At 38.0% G+C, this 26,928-nt stretch overlaps 2 protein-coding genes across 2 annotated transcripts; both read left to right on the top strand.

The window, feature by feature from the left end:
• The first annotated feature begins 7,077 nt into the window (after positions 1-7,077).
• LOC148695525 (3-isopropylmalate dehydrogenase, chloroplastic-like) lies at positions 7,078-10,428 on the top strand. The gene is made up of 4 exons (XM_088697340.1): positions 7,078-7,162; positions 8,708-8,827; positions 9,053-9,192; positions 9,485-10,428. Exons 1-4 carry the CDS (start codon positions 7,078-7,080, stop codon positions 9,509-9,511), a joined length of 372 nt encoding a protein of 123 aa, XP_088553466.1. The 3' UTR covers positions 9,512-10,428.
• Positions 10,429-20,657: 10,229 nt separating this feature from the next.
• Positions 20,658-23,882, top strand: LOC148695524 (LRR receptor-like serine/threonine-protein kinase EFR). The gene is made up of 2 exons (XM_088697904.1): positions 20,658-23,362; positions 23,506-23,882. Exons 1-2 carry the CDS (start codon positions 20,671-20,673, stop codon positions 23,880-23,882), a joined length of 3,069 nt encoding a protein of 1,022 aa, XP_088554030.1. The 5' UTR covers positions 20,658-20,670.
• Positions 23,883-26,928: the final 3,046 nt, after the last annotated feature.

Below are 26,928 nucleotides of genomic sequence, written 5' to 3'. Positions count from 1 at the left end.
GGCTGATTCCGGCCAACTCCGGTGGAGATTTTCGACACCACCACCACCATCTTGAAGCTCTCATTCCCCTCTACAAAACCCACCCATGAACCACCTTGATTAACCACGGTATGTGGTGATTTGAGGCCACGAAAGTCGACGAAAATCAATAGTACTCATACCACCTTTTTCAATTTTCCTGCAAATCGGAAAAGCGATGGCCGATGCCACCACTTGGGCTTTTTATCCCATCATGGAGAAAATCCCAACCAACCTTGACCCCATTGGACCACCGTAGGCGACGAATCGACGTCGGAAAGTTTTATGCACCCGCCGGCTTTGTGGGTAAAATTGACTCCCTTTCGTCAACCTTTGGACTTTGTGGCAGGTATGAAAGTTGTTCCTCTCTTTGAGATCTTCATTCCTGTAAATTTTGGTAATTTTTGGAAAGAGTTGGATTTTCCGGCGAGTTGGGACGGCCGACCGCCACCCACGGCGGCGCGTGCGGCGGCACGTGGCCAGTGGGCCACCAATGCTATTTTTGGGCTATGTTAGATGTCTTGAATTTAGTCTTGATATTTGAATGATGTAGGTTGATCGTTGGAACCTAAATTCTCTACGATACGTTAATAGGTATTTATGTGAATCAATGATCCAACCGTTGGATCGTCACCAAACTTTGTTACAGTGTAGTACATAATATTTGAAGAATGTAGGAACTTATGGATTGGGAATCCGACGTACATATCTTTCCGGATTGGATTTGTAAGTTCATAAAATAAAACGTTAACCGCTAATCAGTTTTGGGAATTGGCGAGGATCCAACCGTTGGATCGTAATAAAATTTTAGTATGTTATTCTAGAAGCATAATGTGGATCTTTGGAAGTTACGGATTGGAAATCTGATATGCGGATCTTCTGAATCGAGTTATACAGGGTTGTAGACCCTACCGTCGATCAAAGATTGACGGTTGACTTTTGGTCAATGGATCTCAAATTATTCTTGAAGGTCCTTGAGGATATGTTTTATGTAAATTATGTACTCTATCGGTAAGAATTTTGAGATGTGATTTGATAATTGGTCACAGGCGACGATAGATCGTGATATCTCGATGTGCGTGCAATATAATCATAGAGTGGACTCCAGGTGAGTGGGTCTTTTTTTTATAGGCATATAATTGATAGTTCCACAAGCACTTCTAAAGTGATCTATGCTTGTTACCGACAATTAATCATTGCGAACTACGAATGACTTGATCCCTATTTAGGGTACGTAGGCAGTCGAACAAGACGTTAGATGCAACCATATAATAAATGAAATTAAATAATTGAGACAATAGCCTTGTTTAGTGAATTGAGCAATGTGAGGGACATTGGTGGGAAGTGTGAGATTTAGCTTTATGATTTGGTGATTAAATGTTGATCATAAATCAATGCGTGATGAATCAAGAAATTGAAGTAAGGAAATGTAAGTAATGATAGTTAATTTAACTAGTGTCTAATTGGGCTTATCACTGATGATTACTCTCAAAAGTAAATAGTTTGGGAGTAGGATTTTATTGATTGTACATGTTACACTGTATTATATATTTTGGGAATATCATGAAATGTTTGGGTTTAGATTGCATCATGGCATATTCATATGGATATTACCTGAACCTAACTATTGTGAATGCTTTGAAGTGCTAAATAACGACGTGGATGCCCAGCTAAGCTTCATGTGAGTACATGTTGATGATAGTGATGATAGTGATGGTAGTGAGTATGATTGTGTTGAGATATATTATAGCTCATAAACCTGCACCCCGATGTTAGTGCTCTCGCCCGTGGCCAGGGCACAGACCTTCACGTGATGTTCACCTCCCGCACCTTATGCTCACCTTGGATCCAAGGTAGGTGCACAGTCATGTTGTACAGACCACTTTAGGTGGTTCCGACTCGTAGGTGACCTGGATTATTCGTACAATCTTCACGTGATCGTAGCACTTGAGCGTATTTATTTACACCCAGTCTTGTCGTACAGACCACTTTAGGTGGTTGCGACTTGTGTGCATGTATACTTATTGAGCTATGTGATGAGATATGGATAAGTCGTACAGGTCACTATAGGTGACTCCGACTTATATGCTAGCCATGATTGATGAGATATGTGATGAGATATGGATAAGTCGTACAGGTCACTATAGGTGACTCCGACTTATATGCTAGCCATGATTGATGAGATATGGATAAGTTGTACATGTCACATTAGATGACTTCGACTGATATATCATTTTGTATTGATTATGTTCCTTTGGCCTAGTTATTAATGCATGGTGGAGTTGATGGACATGGCAAACAGTGGTTTTGGCCATTTTTTAGTATGGTTTGGATATATGTATATATGTTGTTTTGTCTTATGGAAAACGATACGGGTTTTACATTGAGGAGCATTACTTTTAGAGAGGTAATAACTTTGGGGAAGCTTGGTTTTATTGCTCACTCACTCTCTGTTTGGTGCCCTCCAGGTTTTAACTGCTGAGTTTGTATCGACAAGGATGTGTGGTGAATCTTAGTATTGATGGATACTTCTGAGGGTATGATTCTTACTCACACTTCTGTACTTTACTTATGCTTTGACGTCGTGTGTGAAATGGGTTCGCTTCCGCTCCCAACACACTCTGGTATTTAAAAATTTTAGGTTCAAATTATTCACATTTTTCTACACTCTTATCACATTTTATGGCTTCGCCACCTTTCAGGTGTCGACGAGCACAACTCGATTCAGGGTCTAAGTGGACTTTCTGGGTCGGGGTGTGTCATTGATCCTTCTAACAGCTGAGACATTGGATTTTGTTGTGTTCCATCTTGATTTTATGAAATTTTCTGATTTATTTCAAATTTTGACATTTTCATTTTCAAAGTAGAACCTATTAAATTGGGCTAATATGGATGGAGAAAGTCATCTGATAACTTTTTTAGAATAGAGGCACAAAATTTTTTTATTTGTGCTTACCACTTTGAGCACAAAACACCATATTGTACTCTATGATCAAAGGGCACACCCATAAAGGCACATATAAATACCGAGTTACAAACCATAAGCGTTCTCACTTCGGCGACTTGCTTTGTGTGAAGTATTTTGCAACAATGACAGACGATTGATACTTGACAGTTGACCTACACAAAGTCTATAATGAGATTTTACCGAAGGCTTTTAGTCAGGAAATGAGTAATCTCGAACCATTGATTGAGTGAGTTGAAAGAAATTCCAAAGTTGTTACTTGCACTTAAAAAAAATAAAAAATCATTATGGACTACTTTAAGTGCTATTTCTTCATATATTTAAACTCATTATTAGTGTTGGAAAATAACAGATATTGGATACACAAACTAGTGCTCGACTGATGCCAAGTCCAGTAGGACTTCTGAGTAAGCAATTTGGTAGGCCTGTAATAATTGGCATTGGAAAGCTATTTATGGATCCGAATCTCTCCCACCAAACCCAGTGATCCGGGCTCTTGAAATTTGATCAAACAGCTAAAAACAGGGTCCCTTTAAAAGTTATAATAACTTTAACCGTTTTGTCAAATTTCAAGAGCGCGGATCACTGATTTTGGTGGACTTGGTGGGAGAGATCCGGAGAGGATCTCTTCCCCCATCTATGCATCCATTTTCCAACACTGAGAGACCATCAATAATTGACTGGACTAAATTATGCAGAAGAATTTTTCCAACACTAGCTAAAGTAGTTGTAGGCCGGTGCTATATATATTCCAAAAAGCAAGTTGAAAGCCGAAAACAGATGCATTTTAGCCAAACTAGTTCATCTGAAAATGATGATTTCGTTTAATTTCTTGGGTTTTACATCATGATTTGATATAGCTTCTCATAGGTCAAGTATTACTGGCCCACTTTGCAAATTAATTAGTTGTATAAGTCTTGATTACACGTTAAAAGCAGGAATTCAAATCAACAATCTAATTTCACCACTACTTTAAATGGGGAATCGAACACGATTTCACCACTATTTTAAATGGGGAATCGAACACGATTTATAACAGTGCCTCTTTGCCACCATCTATTGGCAATAAAATTGGACAATCCTTAGAAGAGAGATTTATCCATGTACATTTGACAGTCCTTAGAAGAGAGATTTTTCCATATACCCATAACACAAGTCGGTGCATTACATGTCATAAGAGAAGAGGGAAGAAGTTATTTTTTTCAAGTATTATTCTACTTATATTATGACACGTGATATACCAGTCCATATTTTGTGTACACTACAATATACATATGGATTAGGTTGGCGTGACCAAATATAGAGGGCTATGTTTGTGTGAAAGAGTATGCACTATTGCTCCAACTCTTGGAAACCTTTGCTGATAGTCATGTCAACTGGCACATACTCCAAGTCTTTTGCCAACGTTCGCTTTCAATAGTTCTGTTAGGTATCGTTTGGTATGCAGACAGGACGAGACGGAATGGAACGGAGCGGGAGCAAAGATGCCCTCGGATGGAAACAAGGAGGAAGAAGAAGGAGACGGAGAGGTTATAATTTTGTGTTCCACGGATGTGGAACGAGTCGTTCCAGGGGGATAAGGTGGAACGAAAATTCACTCAAAACTCATCCCGTGGAACAGCTCGTTCCATCCGTTTTAGGCACACCAAACGTGAGACGGAACGCCTTGTCCCACTCTGTTCCGTCCCGCCTCATGTACCAAATGGTACCTTAGTGTTGGGCAATTCAACCATGCGTCAATGATTACGATAGCCTTAGGTGTGGATCCACCATCCAGCATGTTGTTCTGCGTGAGTCAACTTCCCTATTTATTATAGCTTTGTAATTGGGGATTTCATGTACCTAGATATCCTTATACATGTGTACTTATTTTCTCCTTGAGAGAAGAATACAACACAAAAATACAAACCCAAAAACTCTCATCAAGTTTTACACTTTTTAGTCGTGTGATTTCGATCCTTATTGGCATCTTCGTAAGCAATGGTGTATTTGTTTGGACCGCATTCGGAAAAAGGAAATCTAACGAAAAGTTCAAAAATACTTTAGTTTTAAAGAAAAATGACAAATAAAGGTATCACGAATAGTACTAGGGAAAGGTAAAAATGTAGTTTTTCGTTAAAAGTGAATAGTACCGGGGGTGTTTCGTTAAAACTCCCTTTGGAAAATGACTTACTACGCAACTCACATATATCATGAAGGAAATTTTGTTGCAGACAATTTTGCTAACTGGGGCTTGTCTTCTTCAACTTTAATTTCGGAAAATGATAAAGTGTAACTTCTTTTTTCGTTATCAATAAAATTTCCCTTGTACCGTCAAAAAAGAAAAAAAGTTTTACACTTTTATCTTGGTATCAGATTGGTCATTGTAACTCTTTCTATGTAGAATTATCAACAATTATTATTGGAGTAGAGTTTGCATATTAGCGGGGATGACATTGTCTTTGGTTGGAAAGTGACTATTCTAGTGTTATTTTTGCTTTCCAATCGACTGCTTTTGACACTCCTTGGCCTCTTCGTACGCAATGGTCTATTTGTTTAGATCACATTCGAAAGATGACTTTCTACATCTCTCACATATATCTCGAAGGGAATGTTGTTGCAGACAATTTTGCTAATATAGTTTCATCTTCTCCAACTTTGGCATGGCATGATTCCCCTCTGCTGGTGGCTCGTACTACTTTGTTTTCAGACTATGCTGGCTTTCCTCGCTTCCGCTTCTCAAATCAATATGCATCTCGACATACAGATTTGTCTCACTTTCTTATTTTATTTTCTTAACCCTGTGATCTTACTTAATTTGTTTTACAGGTTTAGACCTTTAGGTTTGGCTATAGAGGGGTTAGATTTCAAGTCCCCCCACCTCTTTTCCTTGTATCATTATTGTTTTCGTTTCTAGAAGGGTAAAAGATTATGTCCCCCTTCCTTTTCATGTGCTTTCTATCCTTTTTTTTATTTTTTATTTCTTCTTGTATTATGAAGGGTTAGGTTTACATCTCTCTTGACTAGGTAGAACTTTTTTTTATTATCAATAAAATTCCACTCGTACAATCAAGGTTTTCTATAATAAAAAATAAAAAAATAAAAAAAAACAACCTAAACCCAAAAAACTATTCATGTCGTGTAGCTTCCTTGGATGTCAGTGCCCTACACTTTGTTGATTGTCTTGTGTTTTGGACAATCATTAATCCTACACAGAACCAAAATTTACCCCGTGCCTGTTTGTGTGTTTTAAGTAGCACAATAATCCTAATTCTTGTCGTGTGGCTTATTCTTGGCAATCGATATTGAAAATCTTAAACCTAAGCCTACTACAACCATGGGAGAGAAGACAATATTGTCTTTTTTTTTTGTTTTTTGTTTTTTTTTTTATCAAGTATCTCTCTCTGTTGATTGGGATAATTCAGCAAATTCGAGAAGTGTCTAAATTGCTTCTAGAGATTGTGACCACATGCCACATGATGAGTCTCTCTTTCATCCATGATTCATCCTCCAACAGAGAGTGTTGTCATTGCCAATGGAAATATTATCTCAGATCAGAGGCTGGTCCAATTGCACTCACCTCATCTTTATCCTTACACAATACCTTGCTTTTTCCGGAATTATCAAATCATCTTTTATCAGTCAGTCATATTATCGATCAATTGGGTTACATCGTACTAATGTTTCCATTTTTTGCTTACGTCCGGATATCCAAACTAGGGTTGTAATTAGGCATGGTACTAAGAGAAGGGGGTTGTATTATGTCGACGATGTGGTTCCTAGGCTCCTAGCAGAGTAAATCAAGTACATAGTGGGAATGGTGACAAGATTAAGAAGATTTAGTTAAGACATCGGCGACTTGGGCATGCCTTGTTTGGCTATTTACGGAAGTTGGTTATGTTATTATTTACTAGTATTTCAGACTCTGATAGCAGTCTACGTGTCATTCTTTCCCTATACGAGTTGCTAGAAGAAACAGAAAGAATTAAATTTCAGGTGGTTCAGTTGGATCTTTTTCAACCACTACGGGGTGACCCAGTGGTTGGGGATGAATTGTAGACCCGTATTCCACATGACATGTCCTGGGTTTGATTCCTACGTTGGTGAATTGCACGATGGTGGCTAAGGGGAGGCTGAAATGCCTATGTGAGTCTTCCCTACCCCCGGAAGAAGGGACTGTTGTGGCAAAGTCACCAGCTGGTCCCCTTTTATTAAAAAAAACAGTTGGATCTTTTTCTAATGACTCATAGTGGTTAGATGCGGCTAGAGAACAGGAAGTGGCTCTGATCACTTCATTAGTACCAATCCTAAGACCAAATGCTATCTCAAAAAAGTACATAGAAAGTTTTGAACGCTAACCTCGGGACCCTTAGCTTCATCTTACCCCTTTAGACAATACGGCTTGCTATAATCTTGCGACTCTCTTTGTTTCCTTTTTTTTTTTTTTTCCTAGAGAATCTTGACGGTATATTATAAAGAGTACACAATGAGATTTTATAGTACTAATATTTTTTTTTTAATATAAATATTATTTTAAAGTCCTTTCAAATAAATTTGGGACCATGTACAATTGCACCTCTTGGTCCCCCAAAGCCGCCTCTGCCGCAGTGGTTGTTTGATCTCAGCCTTGCCCATACCTAAGTTCCCATTACCTATTCTTTTGTGTATATCCTCAATCCATTCACAAGACGCAAGCACGCAGCCAATCTGGAACTAGAGGAGTGAGGACGAACATTATTTGTTGGCATAAACAAATGACACAATAATGCACCAAAATTAGGAATTGTCATTGTACAATACCAAAGCTAACTATTGTTTTATTGGCAGACTATCGATATGAACAGGAACAAGCAATTTTTTATGTATTCGAACACAATCATATGGTGTTATTATTTCACTCAACTTATAATTTTGTTTTTTTTTTTTTTTTTTTTATCAATATACATAAGAAGTAAGATATATCAACCATGTTGTCCACCTTTATTATAACACGTAGAATAATACGCCACCTAACTTGTATTTTTAGTACCCATAAAAATTTCTCAACAAGAACAGCACATTCATCAATTTAGTCGTTGTGTCATACGGTTTATAATCAAAGAGAAATTTCATACAAAACTAATCTCTCTTTTTTCATTTGTTTTAAGTTAAAGAATGAATACAATAATTTCAAAAAAGTGAACACTCCTAATATTAGGTTCACAAAATTAGATTTATATTGAATTTATTCATAAAATTAAGAGAAAAAGATATATTTTTTTGTCAGGACATCCCTCATCAAGTCCGATAGCGTTTGGGGTGGCTGATCCACTACGTTCAGAGCACTCTGATTATGATTATAAATTGGATGCTGCTAAAGCTGCTAGACAAACAATCAATACAGCTCAACTTTTTTACAACTCCATTTCAATTTTCGCACAAAACAAATATCATCATCATGGGGATGGGGTTTTACAACTCCATTTCTGCAGTGTTTTTGTCATCCTTTTTTATTCAGGCCTTCATTCTTCACTCTTGCCTTCCTTGTTTCGCCCTTCCGGGAAATGAGACAGATAGACTCGCTTTGCTTGAAATCAAAGCTAGCATAACTCATGACCCATTTAAAGTCCTGACTTCATGGAATGAAACCATCCACTTTTGCTCTTGGCATGGCGTTACATGTGGTCGTCGTCATAAGAGGGTCACAAGCTTGAGCCTGCTGTCCTTGGAATTTTTTTAATTTTGGTCTCCTTTTTCTCTGTTTAGCGGTCGATGAAAGCAGAGTGGGTAAGATCAGTTGCGCTGCAGCCTCACCCTCCAAACGCTACCCCATCACTTTGCTTCCCGGCGATGGCATTGGCCTCAACCTCGCCCCCTCCATCGATGGTTTCTTCTAATTCTGCTTCCGTTTTCTTCCTTTTCTCAATTTTATTTCAGGTGCCTGAGAAACGGTGGGAAAATTAAAAGGAAAAGTCTTTTAATTTTCCCATATTTCCTTTGGGTTAATGTTTAACAATTTGAGCTGCTCTGTGTGTTGTATAATCGAGAAATTTTGTTGGGAAATTAGTAATTATATAACATTTGGATATTTGTATAACTGAATATGTTTACATAAACTAGAGATTGATTTTAAGTATGAAGAAGTACCTATTGGTGGAGCTGACTTAGATTTGACTGGAGTGCCATTACCTGATGAGACCCTTTTGTCAGCTAAGCAATCGACGCAATTATTCTTCTCGAAGCAGTTGGGGGTAGGCCATGATTGTACTTCTCAATCCGTTTTATTTCTTAGTGATTATCCTTTTCAAGTGATATAATTTAGTTAATTCGATTATGGTTTTTGTTTCAAATTTTGGCTTCAATCTCTTTACTTTGATTCTAATGAATGAAGCGAATTGTTCTCAAAATTTCAAGTTTTTCATGAATATATGTTGCATTTCTTTAAAGCATGATTTGATTTTTTATTGTAAATTCAACATTTTGGATCTCTGTATGCCTTTTTATTATATTATTGCTCATTGGATCGGATTGATTTGGTTGCAGAATTTGGAATTTGTTGAGGGGGCCTAATGTTACCATTTATGAAGTCTGCGCTTTTTGAAGATAAGTAGTGATATTTAATTATTGTTTATTGCATTTTGTCAAATTTTATGGGAAATTTTCTGAATTAGGTGTGTGCTTGATCCGAAAAAGTCTCTGAACATTGCAATTCTTGCTTATTGCATTGTGTCCAATTTGGAAGGTAAGTTGTGATTCTGTAAGGATGTATTGAAGGGCCATTTGTTTAGTTCGTTAGTGGAATTTCATTATTTATGTATTTCCGATATACTTGGTATAATTGATAATTAAGGTTTGAATGTCATAAGGTTCCCTTGGTTTATGATTGACAAATAAGAAGGAATTGAAGAAGTGGGTTTAGTCTTTTAGGTTAGTGGGGAGAACTGTTACAAAATTGTACTTCTTGTTATTGCAGGGAAATGAAACAGAATTGTCCCTTTTGCAAAATTATCGAGTGGTAGCAAATTTGCAGATTCCCTATTCAATTGAAGTAATTTGTTTCAAATTTTATTTGTCTTCCTCTAATTTTCTAAAAAAAGGATTGTTCTGTTGCAAAAAGCAAGGCGATGCTCCCATCTCTTCAAGACTTGAAGTTTTCTATATTCCCTGGCTTTATCTTCGAATTCAGGTATTTTGTTATTTGATTGCGTTGTATTTCTTGATTTGAATGAAATGGATGCATCTAGTCCCGCAATTAAACATGAATTCCATGGAGTCCCGTAAACTTAATCATAATTGGTACTTTTGAATAATTTTTTAAAGTTTTGACTGATCAAAACAGTTTCAATATACTTATTGTAAGTGCTATGGATAGTTGGTTTGATGTGGTTTATCGCTACTCAAATGACTACAAAACACTCAAGTAACATGTACAAATTTCTTCTGATTTCACAATTTCCATGAATAATTTATGCCTTTTGTTATGTTTACTTGATTTCTAGTATCATCATGGTACTCGCCAAATTGTGAATTCTGTGTTTTTCCACATCCAATTTCTAAAAATGATTTCCATCCGTCCAGGAATAAAAAATGAAAAGGCTTTTTAACCAAAATGGTTCCTGAGATTTGCATAACTCCTCACTTTGATCCCTGAGATTTCAAATCAATATAAGTGGTCCCAGAGATTGTTCACCATCCATCATTTTGGCCCTACTGTTAAGTGTCCCAGAGCTCTTGGCTGGAAGTTTGGGCAATTTTCAAAGATTCGTAACTCAATCGTTTATTAACCAAATTCGACTTATAATATATCAAAATGAAGATAGGAAAGTGTAGAATAAGATTATACATATTTGGAAGCCCAATGGTTGCCGGAGATGGTCGGAAAATAGCCTCAAATTTGACTAATCCGAGGGAAAACTGGAAAACTCGCTGGAAACTAGGTAAGCTTTAAACATTCATAACTTCTTCAATACTCAACGAAAACAAGTGATTTAAAAAACGAAAATCATACTTCTCAATGAGACGAAGAGAATGATTTTTTTTTTTCAACGGCTAACTTGCTGTGGTTTGGCCGAAAAATGGCTCGAAAGTCGCTGTCTTGGTCTCGAGTTAGCCACTTTCAAGCCATATTTCGGCCAAACCACGGAGAGTTAGCGGTTGAAAAAGACACCATGCTCTTTGCCTTGTCGAGAAATATGATTTTCGTTTTTGAATCACTTGATTTCGTTGAGTATTGAAGAAGTTATGGACGTTTAAAGTTTACCTAGTTTCAAACGAGTTTTCCAGTTTTCCCTCGGACCAGTCAATTTTGAGGCTATTTTCTGAGCATCTCTGGCAACCATTGGGCTTCCAAATAGGTATAATCTTATTGTACACTTTCCTATCTTCATTTTGATATATTATGGGTCGAATTTGATTAAAAAACGATTGAGTTACGAAGCCTTAAAAATTGCCCAAACTTCCAGCAAAGAGCTCCAGGACACTTAACATAGTTTTTAACGGAATGACCAAAACGATGGATGGTGGACAATCTCAGGAACCACTTCTATTGATTTAAAATCTCAGGGACCAAAGTGAGGAGTTGTGCAAATCTCAAGGACTATTTTGGCTAAAAAACCAAATAAAAATAAATAAATGATTTCCATATTGCACAAAATAAAATATAAGTATCCCGAATGAGATTGTAAATTTGGCTAACTTAGTGGTTTTGGGGATGCTGAGAACCAATTTTCAGGTCACATTCCCCCGGGTGTAGGAAAGCTTCACAAGTTATATCTATTAAATTTGAGTAGGAACTCTCTCTCTGGCAATCTTACATCCTCTTTCGGAAATTTAAGTCAATTAAATGAGTTAAGCTTAGAAGGCAACAACTTCCAGGCAATATCCTGCCAATTTTAATAGTGTGTCAGAATTTGTGGCTTTTATATCTTGGTGAGAACAGTTTTAGCGGTATCATATCGTAAGAAATCATTGGTCTGTTGAACTTGTATATATTTAGTTTACCTCAAGATCATTTTCTCGGCTCCCTACCAGAGGACGTAGGAATTTTAATAAATCTTGAGTATATAGATATCTTTGAAAACATGTTATTCAGTGAAATTCTGGCAAGTCTTGCTAGTTGTATAAACTTAGGGTACCTAGACATGCATGGAAATTTCTTCCATGGGACAATTCCATCAACTTTGAGTTCACTAAGAGTTCTTACATAATTGTATCTTTCTGACAACTTGTCAGGAGCAATTCCAGAATTCTTAGAACGTTTGAATTTTTTGGAATCTCTGAATCTATCTTATAACAATTTTGAGGGCATGTTGCCAATCAAGGGAGTGTTGAAGGAAATAGCAAGCTTTCGGGGGGCATATCTGAATTTCATTTGCCAAAGTGCAACTCTCCAGCATCCAAAAAAGGAAGGATTGAGCTTAACCATGAAATTGGTTCTGTCTCTCATTTGTGGGAATTTTGGAGTTATTTTTGCACTAACCTTTTTGTACCTTTAGGGGGCGTTTGTTGCGCCGGACTATCTCGGACTGGATTAGCTTCAAGGACTAAGCTGGACTGGCTTAGACTAGACTAAACTGGACTAACTTAGTGAAGCGTTTGGTGCAGTATTGGACTAAGAAGCTGGATAATAACAAATTCTAATATTATTTTATTTAATATATAAATTATTAATATTTTATTATGATCTTATCTTTTTCTCCATCTTTTCCTACCATTTCCGTCCCACTATTTTCCTCTCCCTTTTTTTTTCCTCTCAAACCTCTCAATTCATGTCTCTTTCTCATTCCTGGTCAAACTCCTTATTGATTCCAGTCTCTATTTCTCTGTCCTCCCTCCCTCTCTAGCTATGCGTTGTTCGAATGGAACCTCACGGCTCCAATTTTCCCGACGAGTTGCAGGTTTCCTAATGTGTTTTTTGGCCAACCCTCATTAAATTGGATGAAGTTAGCACCGCCAAAAAATTCATCACCATCCCTGGACCGAGATCTTAGCTTTGCATGCTCGAATTTGTCATGGATTTGAAGAAGCCCAAACAGGCCGAGACTTCCAGGCCATTTTTCGGCCACATTCGACCACCTTTTTGGCCTCGATTCAAGTAAAATCGTAATCTTGTCACTCCCAGCTTCAATTTGGTATATTTTATATGAAAGTTGGTTGTGAAATGGATCTGAAAGAGAGTCGGGAAGTTAATGATTGATTTAGGTGACCGGCGATGACGAGGAGTCTGTCGGGAGTGGTCGTTGAGCATGACAAGGACGAGAAATAGAGGATAGTCTTAGCTAGTCCCATGGTTATTGGGGGGTCTCACTAAGACCTCTTAGTGAAGGGTTTTGTCCATGCTAGTCCCCTTTAGTCTCATTAATGTTAGTCCCAGCATGGAACAAACACAGTATTGGACTAATAGCTAGTCCAGTCCAGTCCGAGTTAGTGAGGGCAAACAAACGCCCCTTATTGCTCACGGAGGGATAAAAAAGATCGCACTTCAAGTCATTTAGACAAATGTCCCCCGGTGTATCATAACAAAGTCTTCTAAGAGCAGTTTCACCGGAGCAACAAGAGGCTAGCACCCAGTGGAAAAAACAGGCTGGGACTCAGCCAATCCACTCCAGCCCGTGTGTTTGCCTGGCACCCAGCCCAAACTGGTCTCCAGACCAGCCCATTTTTGACAGACCTGGGGACCGGCCTGTTTGTGTTGTTAAGCCTGGCGCGTGTCCTACACGTGCGCGTCCTAGCGAGTATCAGACAACAAAATCAGAGATAGGGCCCAGCAGCGCAGGCGCATTAACCTCTCCCCCGGGTGGGCGACGTGGCCCAATTTCTACCGTTGGATTTCCAACAGTAAAAAAAATTTGAATTTCACTTTTAAACTGGACCGTCTGATCACAGATCAACAGTCCATGTTTTTTCCCCCAAAACATTAAGAATTTCGCTTTTAAAAAATACAGAAAATTTTTAATAAATTTAGAAATTATTATTATTATTATTATTATTATTTTATTTTTTATAAATTCAGAAATTAAAAATAAAAATATTATTTTTTATTATTTTATAATAAAAAATAATAATATTTTAATAAAATGAACTAGGCTATTTTTTTAGGAGTGGAGATGCTTCTGTTCACTGTGGTCTATTACTGTTCACTTGAGTGGATAAATGGGCTGGATGCTAGCGCAAAGTCTTTAGGGGTGGAATTGCTCTAAGAGCAACAAATGGATTATCCTCAACCAACTTGGTCGGTATAGGTAGTTTTGGGTCCATTTATAAGGGAATACTTGAGCAAGGTTAAACTACAATTGCGATCAAGGTACTCAACCACTTTCGTTTAGCAGGGCTTACAAAAGTTTTATTTATGAGTGCGAGGCTTTCCGAAATCTTAGACACCGTAATCTTGTCAAAATAGTCTTAGTATGTTCTGGTTTTGATTATTGCGGTCACGACTTCAAGGCCTTAATTTACGAGTTCATGGCTAACGGGAGCTTGGAGGAATGGTTATATCCAATTCATACAATTGGTGAGACAAATGAGAGGCCAAGGAGCTTAACAATTTCTCAGAGTTTGAATATTGTTTTTGATGTTGCTATGGCATTGGATTATCTTCATCGTCATTGTGAGACGCCAGTAGTTCATTGCAACCTCAAACCTAGCAATATTCTTCTCAATGAGGATATGATTGCACATGTAGGTGACTTTGGGTTGGTGAGGTTCCTACCAAAAGTTGCTGATACACTACGAAAAATATGGGCTTTGGTGTACACAAATGAAGAGTTTGTGTCTTTGAGAACACTGATATGGTGGAACAATGTTCATTCAATAAAGGATACAATGTATTGTGCCCAGTGTAAAAAAAAATGGATACAAACACATTATTGGGCACAAAGCCATGCCAAGTAGCACATATATATATAATTATTGGTCTGACAATTGTATGACAAAATACAGGCACAAAAACTTTTGGGTAAATTACACTTTCATACCTCAGGTTTGGGGTTTATTTCAATTTCTTACAACATCTTCAAAACATTTCACTTTCATACCTTAAGTATTATTTTATTTCAAAATAATACATCTGTTACATTTTCCATCCATTGATTCGTTAAGGGCTGACGTGGCTACCACATTTGTGCCATGTGGCTGCCAAATGTGTGCCACATGGCAAATTTTTTTTTTTTTTTTTTAAAAAAAAACCTGAATCTTCTAAAAGAAGAAGAAGAGGAAGAAAAAAAAATACCCAACCCCCACTTCGTCTTCCCTCCTTATCCCCCACCCAACCTGCAACCTAGAAGAAGAAGAAGAAGAAGAAGTAGGAGGAAAAAAAAAAAAACAAAAACCCATGTTCATCTTCCCCAACCCCCCTTCCTTGCATCCCACCCCTTTCTTCCCCCTCCCGTCTTCCCCAAACCCACCACGCCCATCCTTGGCACCCACCCTCGCACCTCACCCTCTTCCCTCCTCTATAAACCCCACTCCTTAAATCCACACCCATTGGGGAAGACGGGATCTAGGTTCATGGGTTTTTTTTTTGTTTTTTTCCTCCTTTTCTGGGTTGCAGATGGGATGTGTTTTTTTGTTTTTTGTTCCCCTTCTTTTCTGGGTTGCAGATGGGAAACATGAATGGGGGGAAGACGATTTTTTTTTGGGGGGGGGGGAATCAGGATCCTCTCCTGATCTAAAGATGAGGATCCTTTTGACCAAGGAATGTGGGCCGTTGAATGAAAATCCAACGGTTATAATTATTATAACTTTAAAGGGACCCCCTGTTCGTAGCCGTTGGATTTTCATCCAATGGCCCACACTCCTTGGTCAGGAGGATCCTCATCCTTAGATCAAGAGAGGATCCTGATCCGAGTGAAGGGGGTGGTTGGGTTGTGTGTGTGATGGGATCTGGGTTTCCTAGGTTTTTTTTTTTTTTCCTTTTTTTTTTTTTTGTTGAAGATTCAAAATAAAAAAATAAATAAAAATTTGCCACGTGGCGCACATTTGACGTGGCACAAATGTGGCAGTCATGTCAGCGCTTAACGAATCAATGGATGGAAAATGTAACGAATGTATTATTTTGAAATAAAATAGTACTTAAGGTATGAAAGTGAAATGTTTTGAAGATGTTGTAAGGAATTGAAATAGACCCCAAATATGAGGTATGAAAGTGTAATTTATCCAAAACTTTTAGCGTCTATAAATAGACAGTGGCACACAATTTGTTTGTGTATGTGGAACATGCGAACATCTTTTTGACGAATTGTGATGTTTCCATTTCTACTACTTGATCCTTCTTACAGTTGAGACATTGGATTTTGTTGTGTGTTCCATCTTGATTTTATGAAATTTTTTGATTTCTTTCAAATTTTGACATTTTCATTTTCAAAATAGAACGTATTGGGCACAATAACAAAAATTGGGCTAATATGGATGGGGAAAGTCATCTGATAACTTTTTCAGAACAGAGGCACATGATTTTTTTATTTGTGCTTACCACTTTGAGCACAAAACACCATATTGTACTCTATGATCAAGGGGCACACCCATAGAAGCACATATAAATACCGAGTTACAAACCATAAGCGTTCTCACTCCGGCGACTTGCTCTGTGTGAAGTATTTTGCAACAATGACAGACGATTGATACTTGACAGTTGACCTACACAAAGTCTATAATGAGATTTTACCGAAGGCTTTTAGTCAAGAAATGAGTAATCTCGAACCATTGATTGAGTGAGTTGAAAGAAATTCCAAAGTTGTTAATTGCACTTAAAAAAAAAAAGAAAAGAAAAATCATTATGGACTACTTTAAGTGCTATTTCTTCGTATATTTAAACTCATCATTAGTGTTGGAAAATAACAGATATTGGATACACAAACTAGTGCTTGACTGATGCCAAGTCCAGTAGGACTTCTGAGTAAGCAATTTGGTAGGCCTATAATAATTGGCAATGGAAAGCTATTTATGGGTCCGGATCTCTCCAACCAAATCCAATGATCCAGGTCCTTGAAATTTGATCAAACAGCTAAAAACAAGGGTCCCATTTAAAAGTTATAATAACTTTAGCCGTTAAATCAAATTTCAAAGGTACGGATCACTGAGTTTGGTGGGAGAGATCCGGAGAAGATCTCTTCCCCCATCTATGCATCCATTTTCCAACACTGAGAGACCATCAATAATTGACTGGACTAAATTATGCAGAAGAAATTTTCCAACACCAGCTAAAGTAGTTGTAGGCCAGTGCTATATATATTCCAAAAAGCAAGTTGAAGGCTGAAAACAGATGCATTTTAGCCAAACTAGTTCATCTGAAAATGATGATTTCATTTAATTTCTTGGGTTTTACATCATGATTTGATATAGCTTCTCATAGGTCAAGTATTACTGGCCTACTTTGCAAATTAATTAGTTGTATAAGTCATGATTACACGTTCAAAGCATGAATTCAAATCAACAATCTAATTTCACCACTACTTTAAATGGGGAATCGAACACAATTTATAACAGTGCCTCTTTGCCACCATCTATTGGCAATAAAATTTGACAATCCTTAGAAGAGAGATTTTTTCATGTACCCATAATACAAGTCAGTACATTACATGTCATAATAGAAGCGGAAAGTAGTTTTTTTTTTTTTTTAAGTGTTCCTCTATTTATATTATAACACGTGATGTACCAGTCTATATTTTGTGTACACTAAAATATACATACGGATGAGGTTGGCGTGACCACATATAGAGGGCTATGTTTGTGTGAAAGAGTATGCACTATTGCTCCAACTCTTGGAAACCTTTGCTGACAGTCATGTCAACTGACACATACTCCAAGTCTTTTGCCAACGTTCACTTTCAATAGTTCTGTTAGTGTTGGGCAATTCAACCATGCGTCAATGATTACGATAGCCTTAGGTGTGGATCCACCATCCAGCAAGTTGTTCTGCGTGAGTCAACTTCCCTATCAATTATAGCTTTGTAATTGGGGATTTCATGTACCTAGATATCCTTAATCTTGTATACTTATTTTCTCCTTGAGAGAAGAATACAACACAAAAATACAAACCCAAAAACTCTCATCAAGTTTTACACTTTTTAGTCATCTGATTTTGATCCTTATTGGCCTTTTCGTAAGCAATGATGTATTTGTTTGGACCGCATTCAGAAAAATAAAAACTAACGAAAAGTCCAAGAATATTTTAGTTTTAATGAAAAATGACAAATAAAGGTATAGTGAATAGTGCTAGGGAAAGGTAAAAATGTGGTTTTTCATTAAAAGTGAACAGTACCGGGAGTGTTTCATTTTTGGAAAATGACTTACTACACATCTCACATATATCACGAAGGAAATTTTGTTGCGGACAATTTTGCTAACATGGGCTTGTCTTCTCCAACTTTAACTTCGGAAAATGATAAAGTGTAACTTCTTGTTTAGTTATCAATAAAATTTCCCTCGTATCCTCAAAAAAGAAAAAAAGTTTTACACTTTTATCTTGGTACCAAATTGGTCATTGTAACTCTTTCTATGCAGAATTATCAACAATTATTATTGGTGTAGAGTTTGCATACCAGCGGGGATGACATTGTCTTTGGTTGGAAATTGACTGTTCTAGTGTTATTTTTGCTTTCCAATCGACTGCTTTTGACCCTCCTTGGCTTCTTCGTACGCAATGGTCTATTTGTTTAGATCGCATTTGAAAGATGACTTTCTACACCTCTCACATATATCTCGAAGGGAATGTTGTTGCATACAATTTTGCTAATATAGGTTCGTCTTCTCCAACTTTGGTATGGCATGATTCCCCTCTGCTGGTGGCTCGTACTGCTTTGTTTTCAGACTATGTTGGCTTTACTGGCTTCCACTTCTCAAATGAATGTGCATCTCGACATACAGGTTTGTCTCACTTTCTTATTTTATTTTCTTAACCATGTGATCTTACTTAATTTGTTTTACAGGTTTAGACTTTTAGGTTTGGCTATAGAAGAGTTAGGTTTCAAGTCCCCCCTCCCCCCCCCCCCACCTCTTTTCCTTGTATCATTATTGTTTTCGTTTCTAGAAGGGTAAAATATTATGTCCCCCTTCCTTTTCATGTGTTTTCTATCCCTTTTTTTTTTTTTCTTCTTCTTGTATTATGAAGGGTTAGGTTTACATCTCTCTTGACTAGATGGAACTTTTTTTATTATCAATAAAATTTCACTCGTACAATCAAGGTTTTCTATATAAAAAAAAATTTAAAAATAAAAAGAAAAGGATCTCGGCTTGTCTCTTTTCTGGAAAAAAAAAAAAAAAAAAAAAAAAAAAAAACACCTAAACCCAAAAAACTATTCATGTCATGTAGCTTCCTTGGATGTCAGTGCCCTACACTTTGTTGATTGGCTTGTGTTTTGGACAATCATTAATCCTACACAGAACCAAAATTTACCCGGTGCCTCTTCGTGTTTTTTAAGCAGCACAATAATCCAAATTCTTGTCGTGCGGCTTGTTCTTGGCAATCGACATTGAAAATCTTAAACCTAAACCTAGTGCAACCATGGGAGAGAAAACAATAGTGTCTTTTTTTTATCAAGTATCTCTCTCTGTTGATCGGGATAATTCAGGAAATTCAGAAAATGTCTAAATTACTTCTAGAGATCGTGACCACATGCCACATGATGAGTCTCTCTTTCATCCATGATTCATCCTCCAACAGAGAGTGTTGTCACTGCCAATGGAAATATTATCTCAAATCAGAGGCTAGTCCAATTACACTCACCTCATCCTTATCCTTACACAATACCTTGCTTCTTCCGGATTTATCAAATCATCTTTTATCAGTCAGTCAAATTATCGATCAATTGGGTTATATAGTACTAATGTTTCTATTTTTTTGCTTACTTCCGGATATCCAAACTAGGGTTGTAATTAGGCATGGTACTAAGAGAAAGGGGTTGTATTATGTCGACGATGTGGCTCCTAGGCTCCTAGCAGAGTAAATCAGGTACGTAGTGGGAATGGTGACAAGATTAAGAAGATTTAGTTAAGGCATCGGTGACTTGGGCATGCCTTGTTTGGTTATTTACGGAAGTTGGTTATGTTATTATTTACTAGTATTTCAAACTCTGATAGCACTCTATGTGTCATTCTTTCCCTATACGAGTTGCTAGAAGAAACAGAAAGAATTAAATTTCAGGTGCTTCAGTTGGATCTTTTTCAACCATCACGGGGTGGTCTAGTGGTTAGGGATGAATTTTAGACCCGTATTCCACACGACATGTCCTGGGTTCGATTCCTAGCGCTAGTGAATCGCATGATGGTGGCCAGGGAAGGGTGAAATGCCTATATGGGTCTTCCTTGCCCCTGGAAGAATGGACTGTCGTGGCAAAGTCACCAGCTGGTCCCTTTTTATTAAAAAAAAACAGTTGGATCTTTTTCTAATGATTCATAGTGGTTAGACGCGGCTAGAGAACAGGAAGTGGCTCTGATCACTTCATTAGTACCAATCCTAAGACCAAATGCTATCTCAAAAAAGTACATAAATAGTTTTGAACGCTAACCTCGGGACCCTTAGCTTGATCTTACCCCTTTAGACGATACGGCTTACGTGAGTAATACGGCTCGTTATAATCTTACGATAGCGTTTGGAGTGGCTGATCCACTACGTACAGAGCACTCTGATTATGATTATAAATTGGATGCTGCTAAAGCTGCTAGACAAACAATCAATACAGCTCAACTTTTTTACAACTCCATTTCCACTTTTGCACAAAACAAATATCATCATCATGGGGATGGGGTTTTACAACTCCATTTCTGCAGTGTTTTTGTCATCCTTTTTTATGCATGCCTTCGTTCTTCACTCTTGCCTTCCTTGTTTCGCCCTTCCGGGAAATGAGACAGATAGACTGGCTTTGCTTGAAATCAAAGCTAGCATAACTCATGACCCTTTTAAAGTCCTGACTTCATGGAATGAAACCATCCACTTTTGCTCTTGGCATGGCGTTACATGTGGTCGTCGTCATAAGAGGGTCACAAGCTTGAGCCTGCCGTCCTTGAAACTTGCAGGATCTATATCGCCGCATGTTGGGAACTTGAGTTTTTTGAGAGTGATTGATCTCCGAAACAACAGCTTAGGCCATGAAATTCCCCCAGAATTCAGCCGCCTGCACAGATTGCAACACCTACGGTTAAACAACAATTCACTAAGCGGAGAAATTCCCACCAACTTGTCTCGTTGCTCTCAGCTCCTCTGGCTCGCTGTTAGTTACAATGTGCTGATGGGAAAAATTCCAAATGAGCTTGGCCTCTTGTCAAGGTTAACAGTTTTTGGCATACACTGTAACCACTTTACAGGGGGAGTTCCTACCTCTTTTAGCAATTTATCATCTCTTGAAGTGTTCGCCGTATATTCTAATTATTTGAGTGGCACTGTCCCGGATATTTTTGGCCGAATGACCAATCTTAGCTTTCTTGCTTTTGATGAAAATAGCTTTTCGGGTATGCTTCCTCCCTCAATCTTTAATCTCTCTTCTCTCATAGACCTTTATATGGGAGAGAACGAAATCCAAGGGAGTCTACCCTCAAACTTAGGTATGGTCTTTCCGAGTCTCCAAACATTTTTCATTTCCATTAACCAATTCAGTGGATCTATTCCTGTTTCATTATCAAAGGCCTCAAATCTATTTAGATTGGGGATGGAAGGTAACCACCTGCATGGAAAGGTCCCTCCGTTGACGAATTTGCATAAGCTTGAGTGGTTAAACCTTGCTGACAACCATCTCGGAAGTGGGGGAATTGATGACTTGACCTTTCTCTGCGATTTGAGCAATGCCACCCATTTAGAACTTCTCATCATATTTACCAACAATTTTGGGGGCACGTTACCTCAATGCATAGGAAACCTGTCTTCTTCTCTTAAAAATTTCCATATTGCTCAAAATAAAATATTAGGAAGCATCCCGAATGAGATTGCAAATCTGGCTAACTTGGATGTTTTGGTGATGGCTGAGAACCAATTATCAGGTCACATTCCCCCAGGTGTAGGAAAGCTGCACAAGTTATATAAATTAAATTTGGGTAGGAACTCCCTCTCTGGCAATCTTCCATCCTCTTTCAGAAATTTAAGTCAATTAAATGAGTTATACTTAGAAGTCAACAAACTTCAAGGCAATATCCCACCAAGTTTAATAGAGTGTCAGAATTTGAGGATCTTATCTCTTGGTGCCAACATTTTTAGCGGTATCATATCGCAAGAAATCGTTGGTCTGTTGAACTTGTATCGATTAAGTTTGCCTCAAAATCATTTTATAGGCTCCCTACCAGAGAACATAGGAATTTTAATAAATCTAGAGTATTTAGATATCTCTGATAACATGTTATTCGGTGAAATTCCGGCAAGTCTTGTTAGTTGTATAAAATTAGAGTACCTAGACATGCATGGAAATTTCTTCAATGGGACGATTCCATCAACTTTGAGTTCACTAAGAGTTCTTACAAAATTGTCTCTCTCTCACAATAACTTGTCAGGCACAATTTCAGAATTCTTAGAACGTTTTGTATTTTTGGAATCTCTCGATCTATCTTATAACAATTTTGAGGGCATGTTGCCGATCAAAGGAGCGTTCAAGAATGCAACGGCGACATCAGTTGAAGGAAATAGCAAGCTTTGTGGGGGCATACCTGAGTTTCATTTGCCAAAGTGCAAACTCCAGCATGCAAAAAAGAAAGGATTGAGCTTAACCATGAAATTGGTTCTCTCCCTCGTTTGTGGGATTCTTGGAGTCATTTTTGCACTAACCTTTTTGTACCTTTATTGCTCACGGAGGGACAAAAAGGGTCAAGCTGCAAGTGATTCGGACAAATTTCCCCAGGTGTCTTACCAAAGTCTTCTAAAGGCAACAAATGGATTCTCCTCAACCAACTTGGTCGGTATGGGCAGTTTTGGGTCCGTTTATAAAGGACTACTTGAGCAAGGTGAAACTCCAGTTGCCATCAAGGTACTCAACCTCGTTTGTCGCGGAGCTTACAAAAGTTTTATTGCTGAGTGCGAGGCTTTCAAAAATATTAGACACCGTAATCTTGTCAAGGTACTCTCAGTATGTTCTGGTTTTGATTATCGCGGTCATGACTTCAAGGCCTTAATTTATGAGTTCATGGTTAACGGGAGCTTGGAGGAATGGCTGTATCCAATTCATACAATTGGTGAGACAAATGAGAGACCAAGGAGCTTAACAATTTCTCAGAGGTTGAATATTGTTATTGATGTTGCTATGGCATTGGATTATCTCCATCATCATTGTGAGACGCCAATAGTTCATTGCGACCTCAAACCCAGCAATATTCTTCTCAATGAGGACATGGTTGCACATGTAGGTGACTTCGGGTTGGCGAGGTTCCTACCAAAAGCTGCTGAAAATTCTTCGGGAAATCAATCAAGTTCTTTAGGGATAAAGGGAACTATTGGTTATGCTCCTCCAGGTAAATACACTTGGTAGTTTATTTTTTCTTAGCTAGTCTTTTAAAATTGGGAAGTATTTATTTTAAATTTTTCAAACATGAAATGAGCTTTTAGGCACTTCACTAGAAAATTAGAATCTAATGTTCTGAATTGTGGAATGCAGAATATGGCATGGGACATGAAGTGTGGACACAAGGTGATGTGTATAGCTTTGGCATCCTCCTGTTGGAAATATTTACAGGAAAAAGACCGACCGATGACATGTTTCAGGGAACTTCAAACCTCTATAGCTTTGTGAAGGCAGCTCTGCCTGAGCAAGTGGAAGAGGTTTTGGATCCCGTTCTTGTTCAAGAGCTCAATCATCCTAATGCGGGAAGGGCAAGGAATCGCGTCCTAATCATAGACAGTTTAATCTCTGTTTTAGAAATTGGTCTTGCTTGCTCAGCGGAGTTACCTAGAGAAAGATCGAACATCTGTAATGCTGTGGCACATATGTGTTGGATCAGAAACAAACTTCGAGCAAATGGGATATGTGAATAGAAGCTTATTGTTAATATGTGGTATAGTATGTAATAGTATTGATGTTATGCGAAAGCGTTATCGTATTTGTTGATCAATGCTTGCCAAGCAAACTTATTTGCATCGAATTATGCTTGAACAATGACATTCTAGATTTACCAAAGATTACAGGACGAACACTCTGAAAGAATTAAAAATTAAAATTAAAAAACAAAGTTGTGGAAAGTATTCATCAAATTTCAAACCTATGTTGGAGTTCCTGCTCTATGTTGATATGAAAATGTTCCATGGTAGTTTATTGCTTCTTTTTTTTTTTTTTTTCCAAAAACCTCGACAGTACGAGGGAAACTTTAATAATAACAAAAAATAAATTACACCTAAGCAGGGAAACATAAACCTAACTCCTCGTAATACAAGAAAAAAGAATAAAAAATACATGAAAAATAAGGGGGACATAATCCTTACTCTTCTATAAACGAAACAATAAAGATACAAAAATATGCATTCATCAACATTTATCCGAGCATTCATCATCTACACAAATGCAGAAAAGAATTTGAGGCTGAGTTCAGTCATACTTACAGTGGGGATTGCCGAGAAGACCCCTGTGTTGCATGGAAATCCCCTTCGCTCACTCACTCTCATATTTCATTAAAATATTGTTTCACATATAAGTTTGGGGGTGGTCCAGGAGGAAAGGGATCCTCTACGGATCCCTGTTGGGAACCAGAACAAAAATACCAAGAGCAATACTGCAACTGACTTAAGCAAACTGGGAGAATAACTTATTTATTGAATAGAAACGTTGGCTATTATATAGCCTTACATAGTTAACGAAACCCTAAAAACAGCCCACGATCCACACTAACAGAAAGTGGTAACGTGCACAAGGAAATAGTCTACGTAGAACAAGTCTTCCTACATAATAGGAACTTATTGAAAACAAAACAATCCTAAGTAATAGAGTCCTACAACGAAAAGGACAATCAAACTTATCAATCCCTCCCTTAAACTTATTGTCATCAAACAGTTAGTTTATACTAACAATCTCACAAACCCCCAGCATATTTCGAACCTTTAACGGCTTAGTCATTATGTCTGCCACCTGATCCTCGCTCCCACAGTGAATCAAAGCAATCGAACACTCCTTTGTGAGATTCCTCAAAAAGTGATATCTCACGTCAATATGTTTACTGCGACCATGCATCACCGGATTCTTTGACAGCTTAATGGTTGAACTGTTATCACATCTAATTAGAGTACACGCCTCATTGTTGTACTCAAGCTCCTTCAGCACCCTCTTCATCCATACTGTTTGACATGCACACACTGCAGCTGCTACAAATTCTGCTTCTGTAGTAGACAGTGTAACAATAGGCTGCTTCTTTGAACTCCATGTCACAGCACCCGAACTTAGCAAGAACACATAACCACTGGTGCTCTTCCTATCCTCCACATCTCCTGCATAATCACTATCTGTGAAAGCAAACAGTCCATCATCTCCACCTTTCTTGTACTGAATACCATAATTCACCGTCCCCTTTAAATATCGAAGAGCTCTCTTTGCAGCCTGTAGATGAAGCTCAGTTGGTCTTGCCATAAATCTACTTAAGAGACTGGTGACAAACATCATGTCTGGTCTTGTGGCAGTGAGATACATTAAGCTTCCCACCAATTGCTTAAAGTATGTCTCATCCACAGTAATTCCATTCTCATCCTTACTGATCTTAAAACCTGGGACAATCGGGCTGCTTACTTCATCATTTTCCAACATTCCAAATCTCTTTAGGACCTCCAGGGCATATTTTTTTTGATATATGAAAATACCATCTGTTCTTTGAAGTACTTCAATGCCAAGAAAAAATCTCATGCTTCCCAAATCAGTCATATCAAATTCTCTCAACATGGACTTTTTGAATTCACACATCATGTCATTGTCATTACCAGTAAAAATTAAATCATCAACGTAAATACTTACAATGATGATCTTTCCTGCTTCATTCTTCTTTGTGAACAAAGTTTGCTCACTGTCACACTTCTGAAAACCTTCCTTGATAAAATGAGCCTCGATCCGACTAAACCAAGCTCGTGGAGCTTGTTTTAATCCATACAATGCTTTGTGTAGCTTGTAGACCAAGTGCTCCCTTCCTTCCTTCTCGTAACCCCTTGGTTGCTCAATATAGACCTCTTCACTCAGCTCTCCATGAAGAAATGCTGACTTGACATCTAATTGGAAAATCCTCCAACCCTTTTGTGCTGCCAAGGCGATAATCATCCTTACCGTGTCCATTCTTGCCACTAGTGCGAAGACCTCTGTGTAGTCTATGCCATGCTTCTGTGAGTAGCCTTTGGCTACTAAACGTGCTTTGTGCTTGTCAATCTTTCCATGTTCGTTGTACTTGGTCTTGTAGACCCATTTGACGCCAATCTTTTTTGCTCCAATCGGCAACTCGCTTAAAGACCATGTTCTATTCTTCTCTATGGAGCTGATCTCACTGTCCATAGCTTGATTCCATTTCTCTTCTTTCACTGCTTCTTCAAAATAGAGAGGATCTTCGGTTGGCACGATTTGAACCATGTGTACCTCGTCGTCACTTAGCCCTTCTCCAGTGATATAATCACTTAAGTAAGAAGGAGGACGTCTGACTCTTCCTTCATAAACCCTCCCTTCATCCTCGCCAAGTTCATTAGAACTTCTCTCCTCATTACCCTGTGTGTCTTCATTGCTCTCACCCACATTTCTTTCTTCTCTAGCCCCACTGCCATTTTCATCTTCATTTTCACTCACCCTTTCTTCTCCCTCACTGTTTTCTTCATTTTCTCCCCATTCTAAATCTAACATGATCTGTCCCTCATAACTCACATCCCAATCCCACTGTTTTTCTTCCTCAAAAATAACATCCCTGCTCACAACAATTTTCTTGGCTATAGGATCAAACAATCTATATCCCTTGGACTCCTCACTAACTCCCAATAAAACACAAGGAAAACTTTTATCATCTAATTTACCTCGCTTGACATCTGGAACGTGAACATGTGCTAAGCTTCCAAAGACACGAAAATGCTC

This window comes from Pyrus communis, chromosome 7 (genome assembly GCF_041283825.1).
Source record: "Pyrus communis isolate YQ-2024b chromosome 7, ASM4128382v1, whole genome shotgun sequence".
Classification (NCBI taxonomy): domain Eukaryota; kingdom Viridiplantae; phylum Streptophyta; class Magnoliopsida; order Rosales; family Rosaceae; genus Pyrus; species Pyrus communis.
This window is presented reverse-complemented; position numbering and strand designations above follow the sequence as displayed.